The sequence below is a fragment of the Capricornis sumatraensis genome, chromosome 4 (genome assembly GCF_032405125.1).
Source record: "Capricornis sumatraensis isolate serow.1 chromosome 4, serow.2, whole genome shotgun sequence".
Taxonomy (NCBI): Eukaryota; Metazoa; Chordata; class Mammalia; order Artiodactyla; family Bovidae; genus Capricornis; species Capricornis sumatraensis.
Genome location: NC_091072.1, coordinates 75,873,984 through 75,891,277, shown reverse-complemented (window position 1 = coordinate 75,891,277; position 17,294 = coordinate 75,873,984). Strand labels below are relative to the sequence as shown.

The 17,294-nt window shown below is 40.7% G+C and overlaps 1 protein-coding gene across 1 annotated transcript; it reads right to left on the bottom strand.

Moving 5' to 3' along the window:
• Positions 1-333: 333 nt before the first annotated feature.
• LALBA (lactalbumin alpha) lies at positions 334-2,072 on the bottom strand. Its single transcript, XM_068971843.1, has 4 exons — positions 1,940-2,072; positions 1,454-1,612; positions 902-977; positions 334-394 (listed from the first exon to the last, which is right to left on the bottom strand). The coding sequence occupies exons 1-4, from the start codon at positions 2,070-2,072 to the stop codon at positions 334-336; spliced, it is 429 nt and encodes a 142-aa protein (XP_068827944.1).
• Between the last annotated feature and the right edge of the window lie 15,222 nt (positions 2,073-17,294).

The window sequence follows — 17,294 nt, the reverse complement described above, 5'->3', positions numbered from 1 at the left end:
GCCAGGTCTACCTACTCACCCTATTTCCTCCCTCTCCCACCAGGAAGAAAATACAGCCAGCCACTCAGAATCAGGCCTTTTATTCAGGACAGAAGTGGAATATGCACTGTTGCATTAAAAGTGCTATCAGGGGCACCGAACAAGGGTCAAATGTCCCAAGCACCATTCACGCATCCCTGGAGATTAGTCCTTACATGTCCATCGTCACTACAGGGCCCAGGGCTCAGAGACGAGTTAGCTTCAAGGGGGTACAAAGAAGCAAAACGAGGTAGCCAAGGGGCAGAGGAGTTCCAGGAACAGAAAGAGGACAGAAGCAGCAAAGACAGCAGGTGTTCACAACTTCTCACAGAGCCACTGATCCAGCTTCTCAGAACAGAGTGCTTTATGGGCCAACCTGATCATGAAGAAGGAGACAAGGCAAATTGACTGACAGGATCTTGGTTAGATTTACATCTAGCTTTATCCCCAGGAAGGCTGAGGTGGAAGATTGTGGGTGAAAATTACAGACAGACTTTCCTAGCCACATGGCTAGAGATACTGAGCCACCTAGTGGAGTAAGGTCCATTTTCTAAAACTCCAAGAAAATTGTGGGACAGTGGTACAAAGGGTGTGCCTTAGGATGTAAGACTGAACAAGTAGAATTAGATGTTCAAGTCCTGGTGAAGGAAATCCTGGATCTCAGCCCTCTATTAGGGAACCCTAGGTAGGAAAATTGCTAACGGGAGTGAAGTAAAGTGAAGCTTCAAAATTGGAAACCTGAGTCTGCTTGATGATTTTTGGTTTTAAGATTACATTCTAGCTTAAAAGGCCAGGAAATAGAGAGAACGGAGTATAGTGCTGGGGCGAAAGGACTGAGAAGAAAGAGGGGAAAGATTAAGTGAAAAATAGAGAGGTGACTCACCAGTAGTTAATTCCTACTTTATCCAGAATCTTCTTGGCACACACAATGTCATCAGTAAGGTCATCATCCAGGAACTCTGGCAGGAGTTACAGGTGGGAAAAAATGAGAGAGCTAAGGATTACCCAGCAGGGTAATGAATTTCCCTCTTCTCTGGTTTTCTCTGAACTAGAGGCTTATACCTGTTGCCTTTTAGATGAGAAATTTAATACAGTAATGCCTTTCCCTAGGTAAGGACTCCCTTCTCTTCTCAGGGGCAGCTCCTTAGGAATTATCAACTTCATCAACCAGCTTAGTCTGAAAATACAGGGTATTATACATCAAGATCCCCAAACAGCTCAGGTCACCTACCCATGAACTTTAAGAAACTGTCTGGGGATTTGGTGTTAATGAAAAATTCTAAGAGCCTCTTACTTGGTATTATCAAGTCCCACAGTTAATTTGGAGGCCAAGGCAGTGAAGCCAAAGGTGTGTTTCACACCAAAAAGAAAAAGGAGGTTATCCTAGGAGTAGGTTTTAAAAAACACAGGGACAGGGTAAAAAGACATCACTCACTGTCACAGGAGATGTTACAGATGTTCCTTGAGTGAGGGTTCTGGTCGTCTTTGCACCAAATTTTATTATTTATCTGGAAGAGTCCATATTCTGTGCTGTCATTGTCTTGTACTATGGCTTGTGTGTCATAACCACTGGTATGAAATGCAGTACAGACCCCTGAAAGAAAGATGAAAAAGAGATTTCACAAGGATGTTCATGTATAGCATAAATGAGGACCTGTATTCCCAGACAGAAAAAGGCTCTCCAACCAATCTCCAAATATGGCAGACCACAGAGTATCTTGATAAGGTGAAAAGAGTTCCAAAGGATCAGACAACGGGAAAAAGGAGAGATACATAAATAAATGTAATAAAAGAGTAAACAAATAAGAGAATTGTTCGATAATTTAATTAAAAGTAGAGGGGAAAAAAGAGGATGAAGAGAATGGAGGGAAAGAGTGAAGAGGATGAATTATGGGACAAAGCAAAACATCAGGGGACTCACATTCAGGCAAACTGACACCTCCGTAGTCCTTCAAGTCTTTCAGCTTCTGGAACACCTCACATTTTGTTAATTGCTCAGCCTGGGTGGCATGGAATAGGATGCCTACCAGGAGCAGAGAGACAAAGGACATCATTTTGGTTACCCCCCAAGATCCTGAAATGGGGTCACCACACTGCTCACCTCCTTTTATTTGTGGAAAAAGCCTCAGGGGCCCTGGCATCAAGCCTTACATCCAGGAAGAGGAGGACGAGAGAGGCCAGTCAAACCAACAAAGAAACATTGAGCCTCCTAGCTTCCTTCTGTAATTTCACCCCACTTTTCCTTTCCTCCCCAGAATCTCTAGTCCATACTAGGAATTGTTACCTGCCCAAAGAGTGTTACAAACATGATCCTGTTTCCCGTTTGGCTTTATTTATGTTGTTTCTGGTAGTGTTGGTTCTAGGAAGCAAGATGTGCCCAACCTACTTCGGGAACAAAGGGGGCCTCAGGGGTAATACAAGTGAAGCAATCAGAAAATGCACAAAGGGTCCATGGTCAACTCCTCCTTCCCCTTAGAGACATATAGAATATGCGAAAGGACTGTACATCATCATATGTCATGGTCCCAGAATCAGAGCTGACACTGGCCCACTCAACCCAGGCATGAAACAAAAGAAGTGTCCCTTGATATCTTGGTTCCTGGTTGAGTGGTCAGGAACAGAAATAGAATATGACCACAGAGACTGAGAATCATATATAACTTGGATCCAGAGACTTTCTATTTCACAAAAATGGAGAACTTGAAAAGTGTGTATGACAGTATCTAGCTACCCTCTGAGCTGCTATCAGCCTCCCCATCCCCAACCACCAATACCACTAAAGAGCCAGACACCACATTGTAAATCTAAAACTAACAACTTGCAATAAATGTGTTCATAAATATATAAGCTTGTAGATAGCCTCAGAGTAGACCACAGAAGGTTAAAAAAGAGTGACTCAACCTTTTTGGGAAAGGTGGGAAAACTGGACTTTAAGCACTTTAATATCAGAGTAGTATACACCTGGTAGTTCAGCTGGTGAAGAATCCACCTGAAGTGCAGGAGACCCCAGTTCAATTCCTGGGATGGGAAGATCCCCTGGAGAAGGAATAGGCTACCCACTCCAGTATTCTTGGGCTTCCCTGGTGGCTCAGATGGTAAAGAATCTTTCTGCAATGCAGGAGACCTGGGTTCAATCCCTGGGTGGGGAATCCCCTGGAGAGGAATCCCCTGGAGGAGGGCGTGGCAACCCACTCCAGTATTCTTGCCTGGAGAATCCCCATGGACAGAGGAGCCTGGTGGGCTACAGTTCATGGGGTCACAAAGAGTCAGACACAGCTGAGCAACTAAGCACAGCACAGTACAGTATACACCTGTGAAGTGAAGGGAAGGAAAGTTGCTCAGTCATGTCCGACTCTTTGTGATCCCATGGACTGTAGCTTACAAGGCTCTTCTGTCCATGGAATTTTCCAGGCAAGAGTACTGGAGTGGGTTGCCATTTCCTTCTCCAGGGGATCTTCCCGAGCCAGGAATCGAACCGAGATTGCCCACATTGCAGGCAGACACTTTACCGTCTGAGCCACCAGGGAACCCCCACAGTATACACCTAGAGCTTATAAAACAAGATTCTGAACCTGAGCTTTAAGATCAGTGTCCTGGAGCATATAGAGTTTAGGATACTAGTTCTAAATGATTCCTTCAAATTGCTGGCATCAAGCTTCATGCTATGGTACCAATAGCTGTTAGTTTCTTGTATGCCAAGGCTTATTCTCTCTACCTCAGTCTCTAAAACCTGATTGGGTACACATACTAAGTAAATAATTTAAGGGTTCCAACCTGAAGATATTCTAAACTTTTATATCCTACAACTCTTCAGAATCAGGGCAAACTCTTCCTCTGTTTTATCCTATATTCTGTACCATGGATTGTCACTATCAGTTCAGTTCAGTTGCTCAGTAGTGTCCAACTCTTTGCAACCCCATGGACTGCAGCACGCCAGGCTTCCCTGCCCATTACCAACTCCTGGAGCTTGCTTAAACTCATGTCCATTGAGTTGGTGATTCCATCCAACTCTTCCATCCTCTGTCATCCCTTCTCCTCCTGCCTTCAATATTTCCCAGTATCAGTGTCTTTTCACATGAGTCATTTCTTCACATCAGGTGGCCAAAGTATTGGAGTTTAAACTTCAGCATCAGTCCTTCCAATGAACACCCAGGACTGATCTTTAGAATGGACTGATTGGATCTCCTTGCAGTTCAAGGGACTCTCAAGAGTCTTCTCCAACACCATAGTTCAAAAGCATCAATTCTTCAGCACTCAGTTTTTATTATAGTCTAACTCTCACAACCATACATGACTACTGGAAAAACCATAGCTTTGACTAGACAGACCTCTGTTGGTAATGTCTCTGCTATTTAATATGCTGTCTAGGTTGGTCATAGCTTTTCTTCCAAGGAGCAAGTATCTTTTAATTTCATGGCTACAGTCACCATCTGCAGTGATTTTGGAGCCCAAGAAAATAAAGTCTCTCACTGTTTCCATTGTTTCCTCATCTATTTGCCATGGAGTCATGGGATCAGATGCCATGATCTTCGTTATCTGAATGTTGAGTTTTAAGCCAGCTTTTTCACTCTCCACTTTCACTTTCATCAAGAGGCTCTTCAGTTCCTCTTCACTTTCTGCCATACGGGTGGTGTCATCTGCATATCTGGTTATTGATATTTCTCCTGGCAATCTTGATCCCAGCTTGTGCTTCATCCAGCCCGGCATTTCACATGATGTCCTCTGCAATATCACTATATAAAGTACTGATTATCACTATATGAAGTATTGATAATCACTATATGAAGTACTGAAACTAAACAGGACCCTGTGGGGCTTCTGAAAACAGAAGTCTTTTCATGTCCCTCATTTCTTCTTTGTAGGGAATAGACTCCAGCCTCCATGACCTTACCTGAATTCCAAAGGGTAGATTCAGGGAAAGGTGGAGATGCAGAGACAGGGAGGAGCAGCCAAGAAACAATAGCACAGCCTTGGGGCAGGGTCCTAGTTTCACCATAAGGGATACACTAACAATATTTTTGAGCTCTTTGCAGAATTAAAACCTCCAGCAAATGGAAGATGTTAGCATTCATTTCAGAGACGACTACCTGAGGCCAGATTAAAGGAGTGAAGGCCCTGCACACATCCTACTCTTATCAACAGCCCTGCCCTTGAACCATTGCCAAAACATGCCTCACCAAATCTTCCCAGGTTGGGACACACAGTTTTGAGGGGCATGAGCCCATTGTGTTCTCCTTTGGCTTTGAAAAGCAATACAGCTATCATCTTCTACTTCACCCAAAACTCTGTCTCCAAGATTCAATTCAGTGCCGAGAGACCAAGTTTTTGGCATCAGCACCATGAGTGAAATGAGTGTAGAGGATCTTGGTGTTCCAAGAGAGATGAGCAGAAAGTCCTAATATCAGAGATATGTGTTTAGAAACACAGCAGAAGTGCATCCACTCCATTTCTCCTCCGTTCCATTCAGAGGCATTGGAAGAGTACACGGAGAACAGGAATAGAAATTCTATCACCCTAAGCAAATATGGTTGAAATATGGCTGGGAGTGAGAGGATGACCTTGAACCACGCGGAAGAGGTATAGATTAAAAAATCTAGTCCTAGAGAATAGTCTTTCCAACAGAGGTGCTTGGTGTAAAATGTCTCCTGCCCAGGGCTGTGGACTGAAAATACCTGTAATAGAATAAAACGATGGGCCAGGATGTCACGAATCACAGGGGCTTTCTTACACTTCCAGCCAGGTCAAGGTTTATGGCAGCAGCCCATTTGCCTATAATTTGGTAGTATCTCCACCCTTCCAAGAAGCAGCATACTAGGCAAGGAATCACAACTAAATGCAAAAAAGAAAAGAAATATACCTTAGGCAAGAGGAACCATTATTTCCTTAGAAATGTTTATAAAATAGCATATCTGGAGTTGTCTGATAAAGAAGATAGGTATCTATTGCAAACAATTACAAACTTTTCAGAGAAAGATGTCAGTTCTTAGAGATGGATCAAAGAAGAAGAACAAACAACAATCTCAGCATTGAGGAAATGTATAGAAAGACGTGAGCATTGCTGATGAAGGAAAGCCCCTGCCAAAATCTCTCCGGAGACACAGGGTGCTCTCTGTGCAGGCCAAGATCCAGCTCAAGGGAGTGAAGAGATATTCACAAGATGCTGGATTTTTCAGAAATATGCTAGGAAGCTATGCTCATTCCCTTGGATGCTTTTGAGGGTAAAATTTTGATGGTAAAAATCAAAGTTTCTCAAACCAGTCCTATGGAGGACTTCCAGAGATTGAGGAATCAGAAGCACCTTCTTCAAAACAAATTTGGCAGCAGCCATCTAACACTGTAGTTTGTAGATGATTAGTGACTGATAGAGACCTCGGCTACCACTTGGAGGGAACACCCTGAGAGCCACAATAATACTGACCATTACTCCTTACTCCTTACAGGGGCTACCCTGGTGGCCCAGACAGTAAAGAATCTGCCTGCTATGCAGGAGACCCATGTTCGATCCCCGGGTGGGGAAGATTCCCCCAGAGAAGGGAATGGCAACCCACTCTAGTACTCTTGCCTGGAGGATTCCATGGACAGAGGAGCCTTGCGAGCTACCATCCATGGGGTCGCAAAAAGTCAGACGTGACTGAGCGACTAACACACACACCTTACCGTTAATAGCCTCACCTTTTTCTGCTTCCTCCTATAATTAAGGTAAGTTATCACTAGGTGAAAAATAAAGTTAGATCTTAGAATTGAAACCCAAATTTAGCCAAATTCCTAAATGAATTAGTTATTTAGGGCAAATAAAATTTGGGGAGTGAGTGTTTTTTCTGACTTATTTCCTTTAGCATAATCAAGTTCCATCCATATTGTTGGACTGGCAGGATTTCTTCTTTTTTAAAGCTGAATAATATCCCAATGTGTACCTGATGCTATATCAACATTATTTTTTCATTCTAATAAACTATACAGTTTATATTCTGAAAACTATTTTTAAAATAAGTTTCCTTTAGAATTTTTATCATTTCAAGTCTTACATTTAACTCTTTAATCTATTTTGAGTTAATATTTGTGAGTGGTATAAGATAGTCCAATTCTCACTGTTTTGCATGTGAATATCCAGTTTTCTCAGCACCATTTATTAAGATACTATTGTTTCTCCATTAAGTAATCTTGACTCCCTTCTCAAAGATTAGTTGTGTATGCATTGGTTTATATTTGAGTTCTCTATTCTGTTCCATTAATCAGTATGTTTTTATGCCAGTACCATACTGTTTTGATTACTGTAGCCTTGTAACATAGTTTGAGATAAGGAAGTGTGACACCTCCAGCTTTGTTCTTTCACTGGATAGGTTTTGTTATTCAAGATCTTTTGTGACTTCACACAATCTAGTTTCCAAACTAGGGATCAAATCCAGACCCTTTGCAGTGGATGCACAGAGTCCTAACCACTGGACCATTAGGGAACTACCTCCCCCTCTGTTTTTTAATGTGGTGAATAACACTAATTAATTTTTGGGTATTAAACCAATCTTGCATTCCTGAAATAAACCACAGTTGGTCATGACATATAAGCATATCTGAATATTGCTAGAATTAGTTTGCAAAGAAATAGAGGAAAACAACAGAATGGGAAAGACTAGAGATCTCTTCAAGAAAATTAGATACACTAGGGGAACATTTCATGCAAAGATGGGCTCGATAAAGGACAGAAATTGTATGGCCCTAACAGAAGCAGAAGATATTAAGAAGAGGTGGCAAGAATACACAGAAGAACTGTACAAAAAAGCTCTTCATGACCAATAATCACGATGGTGTGATCACTCACCTAGAGCCAGACATCCTGGAATGTGAAGTCAAGTGGGCCTTAGAAAGCATCACTACAAACAAAGCTAGTGGAGGTGATGGAATTCCAGTTGAGCTGTTTCAAATCCTAAAAGATGATGCTGTGAAAGTGCTGCACTCAATATGCCAGCAAATTTGGAAAACTCAGCAGTGGCCACATGACTGGAAAAGGTCAGTTTTCATTCCAATCCTAAAGAAAGGCAATGCTAAAGAATGCTCAAACTACCCCACAGTTGCACTCATCTCACACGCTAGTAAAATAATGCTCAAAATTCTCCAAGCCAGGCTTCAGCAATACATGAACTGTGAACTTCCAGATGTTCAAGCTGCTTTTAGAAAAAGCAGAGTAACCAGAGATCAAATTGCCAACATCCGCTGGATCATGGAAAAAGCAAGAGAGTTCCAGAAAAATATCTACTTCTGCTTTATTGACTATGCCAAAGCCTTTGACTGTGTGGATCACAATAAACTGTGGAAAATTCTGAAAGAGATGGGAATACCAGACCACCTGACCTGCCTCTTGAGAAACCTATACGCAGGTCAGGAAGCAACAGTTAGAACTGGACATGGAACAACAGACTGGTTCCAAATAGGAAAAGGAGTACATCAAGGCTGTATATTGTCACCCTGCTTATTTAACTTCTATGCAGAGTACATCATGAGAAACGCTGGGCTGGAAAAAGCACAAGCTGGAATCAACATTGCTGGGAGAAATATCAATAATCTCAGATATGAAGACAACACCACTCTTATGGCAGAAAGTGAAGAGGAACTAAAAAACCTCTTGATGAAAGTGAAAGAGGAGAGTGAAAAGGTTGGCTTAAAGCTCAACATTCAGAAAACGAAGATCATGGCATCTGGTCCCATCACTTTATGGTAAATAGATGGGGAAACAGTGAAAACAATGTCAGACTTTATTTTCCTGGGCTCCAAAATCATGGCATATGGTGATTGCAGCCATGAAATTAAAAGACACTTACTCCTTGGAAAGTAAAGTTATGACCAACCTAGACAGCATATTGAAAAACAGAGACATTACTTTGCCAACAAATGTTCATCTAGTCAAGGCTATGATTTTTCCAGTAGTCATGTATGGATGTGAGAGTTGGACTGTGAAGAAGGCTGAGCACCAAAGAATTGATGCTTTTGAACTGTGGTGTTGGAGAAGACTCTTGAGAGTGCCTTGGACTGCAAGGAGATCTAACCAGTCCATTCTAAAGGAGATCAGCCCTGGGATTTCTTTGGAAGAAATGATGCTAAAACTGAAACTCCAGTACTTTGGCCACCTCATGCGAAGAGTTGACTCATTGGAAAAGACTCTGATGCTGGGAGGGATTGGAGGCAAGAGGAGAAGGGGACGACAGAGGATGAGATGGCTGGATGGCATCACGGACTCGATGGACATGAGTTTGAGTGAACTCCAGGAGCTGGTGATGGACAGGGAGGACTGGCATGCTGCAATTCATGGGGTCGCAAAAAGTCGGACACGACTGAGCTACTGAACTGAACTGAACTGAGAAGTAGTTTGCTAAAATTCTTTTAAGGACTTTTTTGTCTATTTTCACAACATACATTTGAGGCAAGATGTAGATCTGCCCCCAGCCCCAGGGTGAGTAATTTGAATTCATTCCCTATGGACAGAAATTCCAAAACATCAATAGCAGAACAATTGAGAGAGAAGGCTGGAACCTGACCAGATAAAAGATACGAGACCACATATTTCTCACTCTTGAAGTCAAAAAAACCTTCTCAACTAGAGAGTTTCTTGGAGGTCAAAGTGGGAGTGAGGTCAAAGCTACTCATAGGCCATCTTGGTTGAGAGACGCACATGCACATATGGGAGGATCCTGAGATATACCAAATACAGGCTAATCAAATTGATTAGCCAAAGGAAACTCAACAGAAATGCCCCATAAAAGTGATTCAAGCTACCACAAAGGCATGATTCTCTGAGTCCACCTGCGTGTCTACCCACACATACTATACTCTTTTCCTTCTAGTAAGCACTTTACCTGTTTCACTACTTTCCATCTTTGTAGGAATTTTTTTCTGCAGGGCCAGGGCCTTGTCACTGACCACAAGCCTAGGAGCATGGATTCAGCTCTCTCACTGCTACAACCTGACCTCAATCTCTGGCCAGAACCAAAACCCTGCTTCAAGCTGCTGTAGGCCAAGTCCATCCAAGATTTCAGTGATTTGTGATTTTCTTCTTCTATAATACCTCTATTGGGTTTTGATGTTAGGATTATTCTGGTCCCACAAAACAAGTTATAAAATGTTCCCTCCTCCTCTAGTTTTTGAGAGAGTTTCCTAAAGTTTTATAGAATTCACTGCAGCACGCCCAGCTTCCCTCTCCTTCACTGTTTCCCAGAGGTTGCTCAAACTCGTGTCCATTGAGTCGGTAATTGAGGGCAGAGAAGGGGATGACAGGATGAGACGGTTGGATGGCATCACCGACACAGTGGACATGCTGCAGTCCATGGGGTCACAAAGAGTCAGACATGACTGAGCAACTGAACAACAATATTAATTCTTGTGCCAATTTTGGTAATTGGTATCTTTCAAATAATTTGCCTATTTCATTTAAAATGTCAGGTTTACTGGCATGTTTGTTCATAACACTGTCTTTTTACTCTGTTATATTTGTAGGGTCTGCAGTGATATCTCTTCTTTCACATCAATGTGTGTTTATGCTCAGTTGCTCAGTCATGTCCAACTCTTTGCAGTCCCATGGACTGTAGCCCACCAGGCTCCTGTGACCATGGAAGTTTCCAGGCAAGTATACTGGAGTGGGTTGCCACTTCCTACTCCAGGGCATCTTCCTGACCCAGGAATCAAATCTGTGTCTCTTGCATCTCCTCCATTTACAGGTAGATTCTTTACCACTAGTGCCACCTCATATTAATAATTTGTGCTTAATCTGTTTTTTAATCATCTAAAAGAATATTTATCAATTTTATTGGTTTGTCAAAGATATAATTTTGTTTTATTGGTTTTTTGGTATTATTGGTTCTTTTTGTATTTCATTGTTTTCCATTATTTCATTTTGTATTCCATTATTTCCTTTGTCCTGTTTCTTTGAGATTACCTTGCTCTTCTTTATCTAGCTTCTCAAGGTGAAAGCTTAGATGACTGATTTTAAAATTTGATCTTTTCCTATATAGCCATTTAAAAATATAAACTTCCTTCTGTGGTGGCTCAGGTGGCAAAGAATCAGCCTGCAATGCAGGAGATCCAGGTTCAATCCCTGGGTCGAGAAGATCCCCCGGAGAAGAGAATGGCTACCCACTCCAGTATTCTTACCTGGAAAATTCCATGGACAGAGGAGCTGGCAGGCTACAGTCCATGGGGTTACAAAGAGTCAGACATGACTGAGCAACTAACACTTTCACTTTTCGTATAGCCATTTAAAGATATAAATTTTCTTCTAAGCACTGCTTTAGCTGTATCACACAGATTTTTATATATTCTAATTTCCCTTGTGATTTCTTCCTTTATGTTTCAGTTGTTGAACAGTATGTTGCTGCAATTAATAATACTGTATTGAATACTTGAAAGTTGCTAAGAGAGTAGATATTAAAAATTCTCCTGGGGACTCCCTGGTGATCTGATGGTTAAGAATCTGCCTTGCAATGCAAGGGACACCAGTGATCCCTGGTTCAGGGAGATACACATGCTGTGGAGCAACCAAGCACAAGCACTCCAACTACTGAGTCTATGCTCTGGAACCCACAAGTCACAACTACTGAGCCCACGCACTGCAGCTACTGAAGCCTCAGTGACTAAGACCCCGTGGCCCCAGCAAGAGACGCCACCACAAGCAGAAGCCCATGCACCACAATGAAGAGCAACCGCTGCTCACCACAACTGGAGAAAGTCCACAACAAAGAACCAGAGCAGCCAAAGTCAAAGAAAGAAAGGAAGAAAATTAATTGTAATAAATAAATAAAATGAAAGTTCTCATGACACAAAAAAATTTTGCAATTGTGTTTCATGATGGATACTAACTAGATTACCATGGTGATCATTTTGCAATATATTCAAATGTCAAATTATTATGTTGTACACCTGAAACTAATATAATGCTATATGCCAATTATATCTCAATTTTTTTAAGTATGTTGCTTAAATTCTCAGTACTTAGAGCTGTTTCTAGATATCTTAACGCTATTGATTTGTTAATTTACATTCCCTGTGGTCAAAGAAAGTGTATCTTTTATATTGTATATCCAGTAACATAGATTTATAATTACTTATTATGCTTTTGTACTTTAAGTTCTATTCCAACTTTGAACGTGATTTACATGCTTACATTACAATACTGTAGGATTCTATGTTTGTCCATATATTTACCTTTACCAGAGTGTTTTATACTTTGGAATGGCTTTGTATTGCTGTTTGTCATCCTTTTGTTTCAACTTGAAGGACCTCTTCCAGTATTTTTTGTAGGGCAGGTCTAGTGGTAACGGATTTCTTCAGTTCTTGTTTATCTGGGGAAATCTTAATTTCTCCACTTTTGAAGCACATTTTTGCTGGATACAGTATTCTGGTTGGCAGGTTTTTTCTTGTAACACTTGAAATATTTCATCCCACTTCCTCTGTCCTGCAAGGGGTCTGCTGAGAAATTGGATGATAATCTAGTAAGAGCCCCCTTGTAAGTGACAAGTCACTTTCCTCAAACTAGTTTTAAGATACTCTCTTTGTGACTTTTGACAGTTTGATTATAGTGTATTTTAATGTAGGTCTCTTTAGTTTGATCCTACTGGAGTTTTTTGAGCTTCTTGAAGTTGTATGTCCAAATCTCTCCTCAGATCTAGAAAGTTTTCATCTATTATTTCTTCAAATATGCTCTCTGCCCCTTTCTCCTTTTTCCTCCTTCTGTGACTCCCGTAATGCATATGTTTCTCTGTATGATGGCATCCCATGAGGCTCTCTTCATGTTTCTTCTCTCCTTTTTCTTTCAGCTCCTCTGCCCCAGTAGTTTCAAAAATCCTAAATTTGCTCAATCACTCTTCTGCCTGGTAAAGTCTGCTGTTGATGCCCTATATTACATTAGTCAATCCAGTTATTACATTTTTCAGTTGCAGAATTTTCATTTGGTTTTTCTTCTTTATATATATTTTTTTTCTAATTTTGAAAGTATGATACTCATTTATAGAAGACAGGGAAAATACAGAACAAGGTTATATATAGTTCCACTATATATTACAATTATTTTTTAAGTAGATAAGAGTTTTAGTTGAAGTTTCAATATAAAGCTCTCAAAAATTAATAGAATGAATATACAGAGAAGTAGGAGGATATACTAGACCTGAAAAGCACTATGACCAATTCAGCATAATTAAGATTTATACAAATTCTATTCATGTTCCCATAGACTATAAACTAGCAGACACTGAAATATATCCAGGGACATAAAACAAGATGAAAAAATTTCATTGTCTAAAGGTACTGAAATCATGCACAGTCCATTCTCTTATCACAGTGGAATTAAGTTAGAAATCAATATAAAAATATATCTGAAAATAACCCGCATATTTTTAAGTGCAATGTGACATTTACCAAGAGAGATTTTCGACTTAGCCATCAAAAGCCTCCATAAAGTTAGACTGAAAAAAGCACAGAGGGTGATTGCAGAGAAGAAAGCATTTAAATAAGAAATTAATATTTATTAAAGATACTTTATCATAAGGGTGGTGTCATCTGTGTATCTGAGGTATTTGATATTTCTCCCAGAAATCTTTATTCCAGTTTGTGCTTCATCCAGCCAAGCATTTCTCATGATGTACTCTGCATAGAAGTTAAATAAGCAGGGTGACAATAAACAGCCTTGATGTACTCCTTTCCCTATTTGGAACCAGTCTGTTGTTTCATGCCCGGTTCTAACTGTTGCTTCTTGACCTCCATACAGATTTTTCAGGAGGCAGGTCAGGTGGTCTGGTATTCCCATCTCTTTCAGAATTTTCCACAGTTTGTTGTGATCCACACAGTCAACGACTTTGGCATAGTCAATAAAGCAAAAGTAGATATTTTTCTAGAACTCTCTCACTTTTTTGATGATCCAGTGGATGTTGGTAATTTGATCTCTGGTTCCTCTGTCTTTTCTAAATCCAGCTTGAACATCTGGAATTTCACAGTTCACGTACTGTTGAAGCCTTGCTTGGAGAATTTTGAGCATTACCTTGCTAACCTGTGCTGCTGCTGCTACTGCTAAGTCACTTCAGTCGGGTCTGACTCTGTACGACCCCATAGATGGCAGCCCACCAGGCTCCCCCATCCCTGGGATTCTCCAAGCAAGAATACTGGAGTGGGTTGCCATTTCCTTCTCCAATGCTTGAAAGTGAAAAGTGAAAGTGAAGTCGCTCAGTCGTGTCTGACTCCTAGCAACCCCATGGACTGCAATCCACCAGGCTCCTCCACCCATGGGATTTTCCAGGCAAGGGTACTGTAGTGGTTTGCCATTGAGATGAGTGCAATTGTGCAGTAGTTTGAATATTCTTTGGCATTGCTTTTCTTTGGGGTTGGAATGAAAACTGATCTTTTCCAGTCCTGTGGCCACTGCTGAGTTTTCCAAATTTGCTGACATATTGAGTGCAGCACTTTCACAGCATCATCTTTTAGGATTTGAAATGGCTCAACTGAAATTGCATCACCTCCACTAGCTATATGAAGAAGACATACAGATGGCTAACAAACACCTGAAAAGATGCTCAGCATTGCTCATTATTCAGTTCAGTTCAGTTCAGTCGCTCAGTCGTGTCCGACTCTTTGCAACCCCATGAATCGCAGCAGCCAGGCCTCCCTGTCCATCACCACCTCCCAGAGTTCACTCAAATTCATGTCCATTGAGTCAGTGATGCCATCCAGCCATCTCATCCTCGGTCGTCCCCTTCTCCTCCTGTCCCCAATCCCTCCCAGCATCAGAGTCTTTTCCAATGAGTCAACTCTTCGCATGAGGTGGCCAAAGTACTGGAGTTTCAGCTTTAGCATCATTCCTTCCAAAGAAATCCCAGGGCTGATCTCCTTTAGAATGGACTGGTTGGATCTCCTTGCAGTCCAAAGGACTCTCAAGAGTCTTCTCCAACACCACAGTTCAAAAGCATCAATTCTTCGGCACTCAGCCTTCTTCACAGTCCAATTCTCACATCCATGCATGACCACTGGAAAAACCATAGCCTTGACTAGATGGACCTTAGTCGGTAAAGTAATGTCTCTGCTTTTGAATATACTATGTAGGTTGGTCATAACTTTTATTCCAAGGAGTAAGCGTCTTTTAATTTCATGGCTGCAATCACCATCTGCAGTGATTTTGGAGCCCAAAAAAATAAAATCTGACACTGTTTCCACTGTTTCTCCATCTATTTCCCACGGAGTGATGGGACCGGATGCCATGATTCTTGTTTTCTGAATGTTGAGCTTTAAGCCAACTTTTTCACTCTCCTCTTTTACTTTCATCAAGAGGCTTTTTAGTTCTTCTTCACTTTCTGCCATAAGAGTGGTTTCATCTGCATATCTGAGATTATTGATATTCTCCAGGCAATCTTGATTCCAGCTTGTGTTTCTTCCAGCCCAGCGTTTCTCATGATGTACTCTGCATATAAGTTAAATAAGCAGGGTGACAATATACAGCCTTGATGGACTCCTTTTCCTATTTGGAACCAGTCTGTTGTTCCATGTCCAGTTCTAACTGTTGCTTCCTGACCTGCATACAGATTTCTCAAGAGGCAGGTTAGGTGGTCTGGTATTCCCATCTCTTTCAGAATTTTCCACAGTTTATTGTGATCCACACAGTCAAAGGCTTTGGCATAGTCAATAAAGCAGAAATAGATGTTTTTCTGGAACTCTCTTGCTTTTTCCATAATCCAGCGGATGTTGGCAATTTGATCTCTGGTTCCTCTGAATAATGCAAATCAAAACTACAATGAGATATCACCTCACACTGGTCAGAATGGCCATCATCAAAAATCTACAAACAATAAATGCTGGAGAGGGTGTGAAGAAAATGGAACCCTCTTACACTGTTGGTGAGAGTATAAATTGATACAGCCACTATGGAAGATGATATGGAGATTCCTTGAAAAACTAGGAATAAAACCACCATATGACCCAGCAATCCCACTCCTAGGCATATATCCTGAGGAAACCAAAATTGAAAAAGACACATGTACCCCAGTGTTCATTTCAGCACTATTTACAATAGCTAGAATATGGAAGCAACCTAGATGTCCATTGACAGAAGAATGGATAAAGAAGTTGTGGCACACATATACAATGGAATATTACTCAGCCATAAGAAGGAATGCATTTGAGTCAGTTCTAAAGAGGTGCTTGAACCTAGAACCTATTATACAGAGTGAAGTAAGTCAGAAAGAGAAATATCATATACCAACACATACATTTGGAATCTAGAAAGATGGTACTGAAGAAATTATTTGCTGGGCAGCCATGGAAACACAGACATAGAGAACAGACTTATGGACACGGTGGGGAGAGGGGAGGAGTGGGTGAGATGTACAGAGACAGTAACCTGGGAACTTGCATGACCATACGTAAAATAGATAGCCAGTGGGAATTTCCTGTATGCCTCAGGGAACTCAAACAGGGCTCTATATCAACCTAGAGAGATGGGATGGGGAGGGAGGTGGGAGGGAGGCTCAGGAGGGAAGGGACATGGGTATACTTATGGTTGATTCTTATTGATGTTTGACAGACAAAAATGAAATTCTTTAAAGCAATTATCCTTTAATTAAATAAATTTAAAATAATATACATATGTATTTTAAATTAAAATAAGAAAAATCACATTGTAAAAATAAATAAAGTGGCCAAAATAAAAAACAAAAGAAAAGAAAATCTTCCAGATAGGGGGAAAAAAATTCTGTAAAACAATTATCATTCAATTAAAAAATAAATTAGTTAAAAAACAAGGGATTCCCTGGTAGTCTGTCCAGTGGTTAAGACTCCAGGTTCCCAGTACAGGGGCCCTGGGTTTGATCCCTGGTCATGGAATTAAATCCCACATGCTGCAACTAAGAACTGGCACAGCCAAATAAATAATTTTTTTTTAATCACTAAGAATAAATTTTCTAGACTTTTAGCAGTAATAATAGATGTCAAAATACAAGGAATTATATCAAAGTTTTGAATGAATATATGTTAGAAATCAGGCATTCGCTTCATACTAAGTCAAACAAGTAGAATCAAAATGTCATAAACTTTTTTAACTAGGCAAAAATTCATTAATTTTCTAAATGGTTCTTCCTTACAATTTCTCTTTGTTGATATTCGTGTTTCGTTCATGTATTATTTTCCTGATTTCATTTTAATTGTCTGTCTGTGTTCTCTTTTAATTCATGAACATCTATGATAATTATTTTGAATTCTTTGTCTGGTCATTCATATATTGTCGTTTCTTTAGGGTTGGTTTCTGGAGTTTTAATCTG

Coding starts and splice junctions, on each gene's coding strand:
- LALBA (XM_068971843.1), bottom strand. CDS start 2,072: ATGATGTCCTTTGTCTCTCTGCTCCTGGTAGGCATCCTATTCCATGCC. Junction 1,613..1,939: donor AGGTGTCAGTTTGCCTGAAT/GTGAGTCCCCTG, acceptor TCTTTCTTTCAG/GGGTCTGTACTGCATTTCAT. Junction 978..1,453: donor CTGTAACATCTCCTGTGACA/GTGAGTGATGTC, acceptor AACTCCTGCCAG/AGTTCCTGGATGATGACCTT.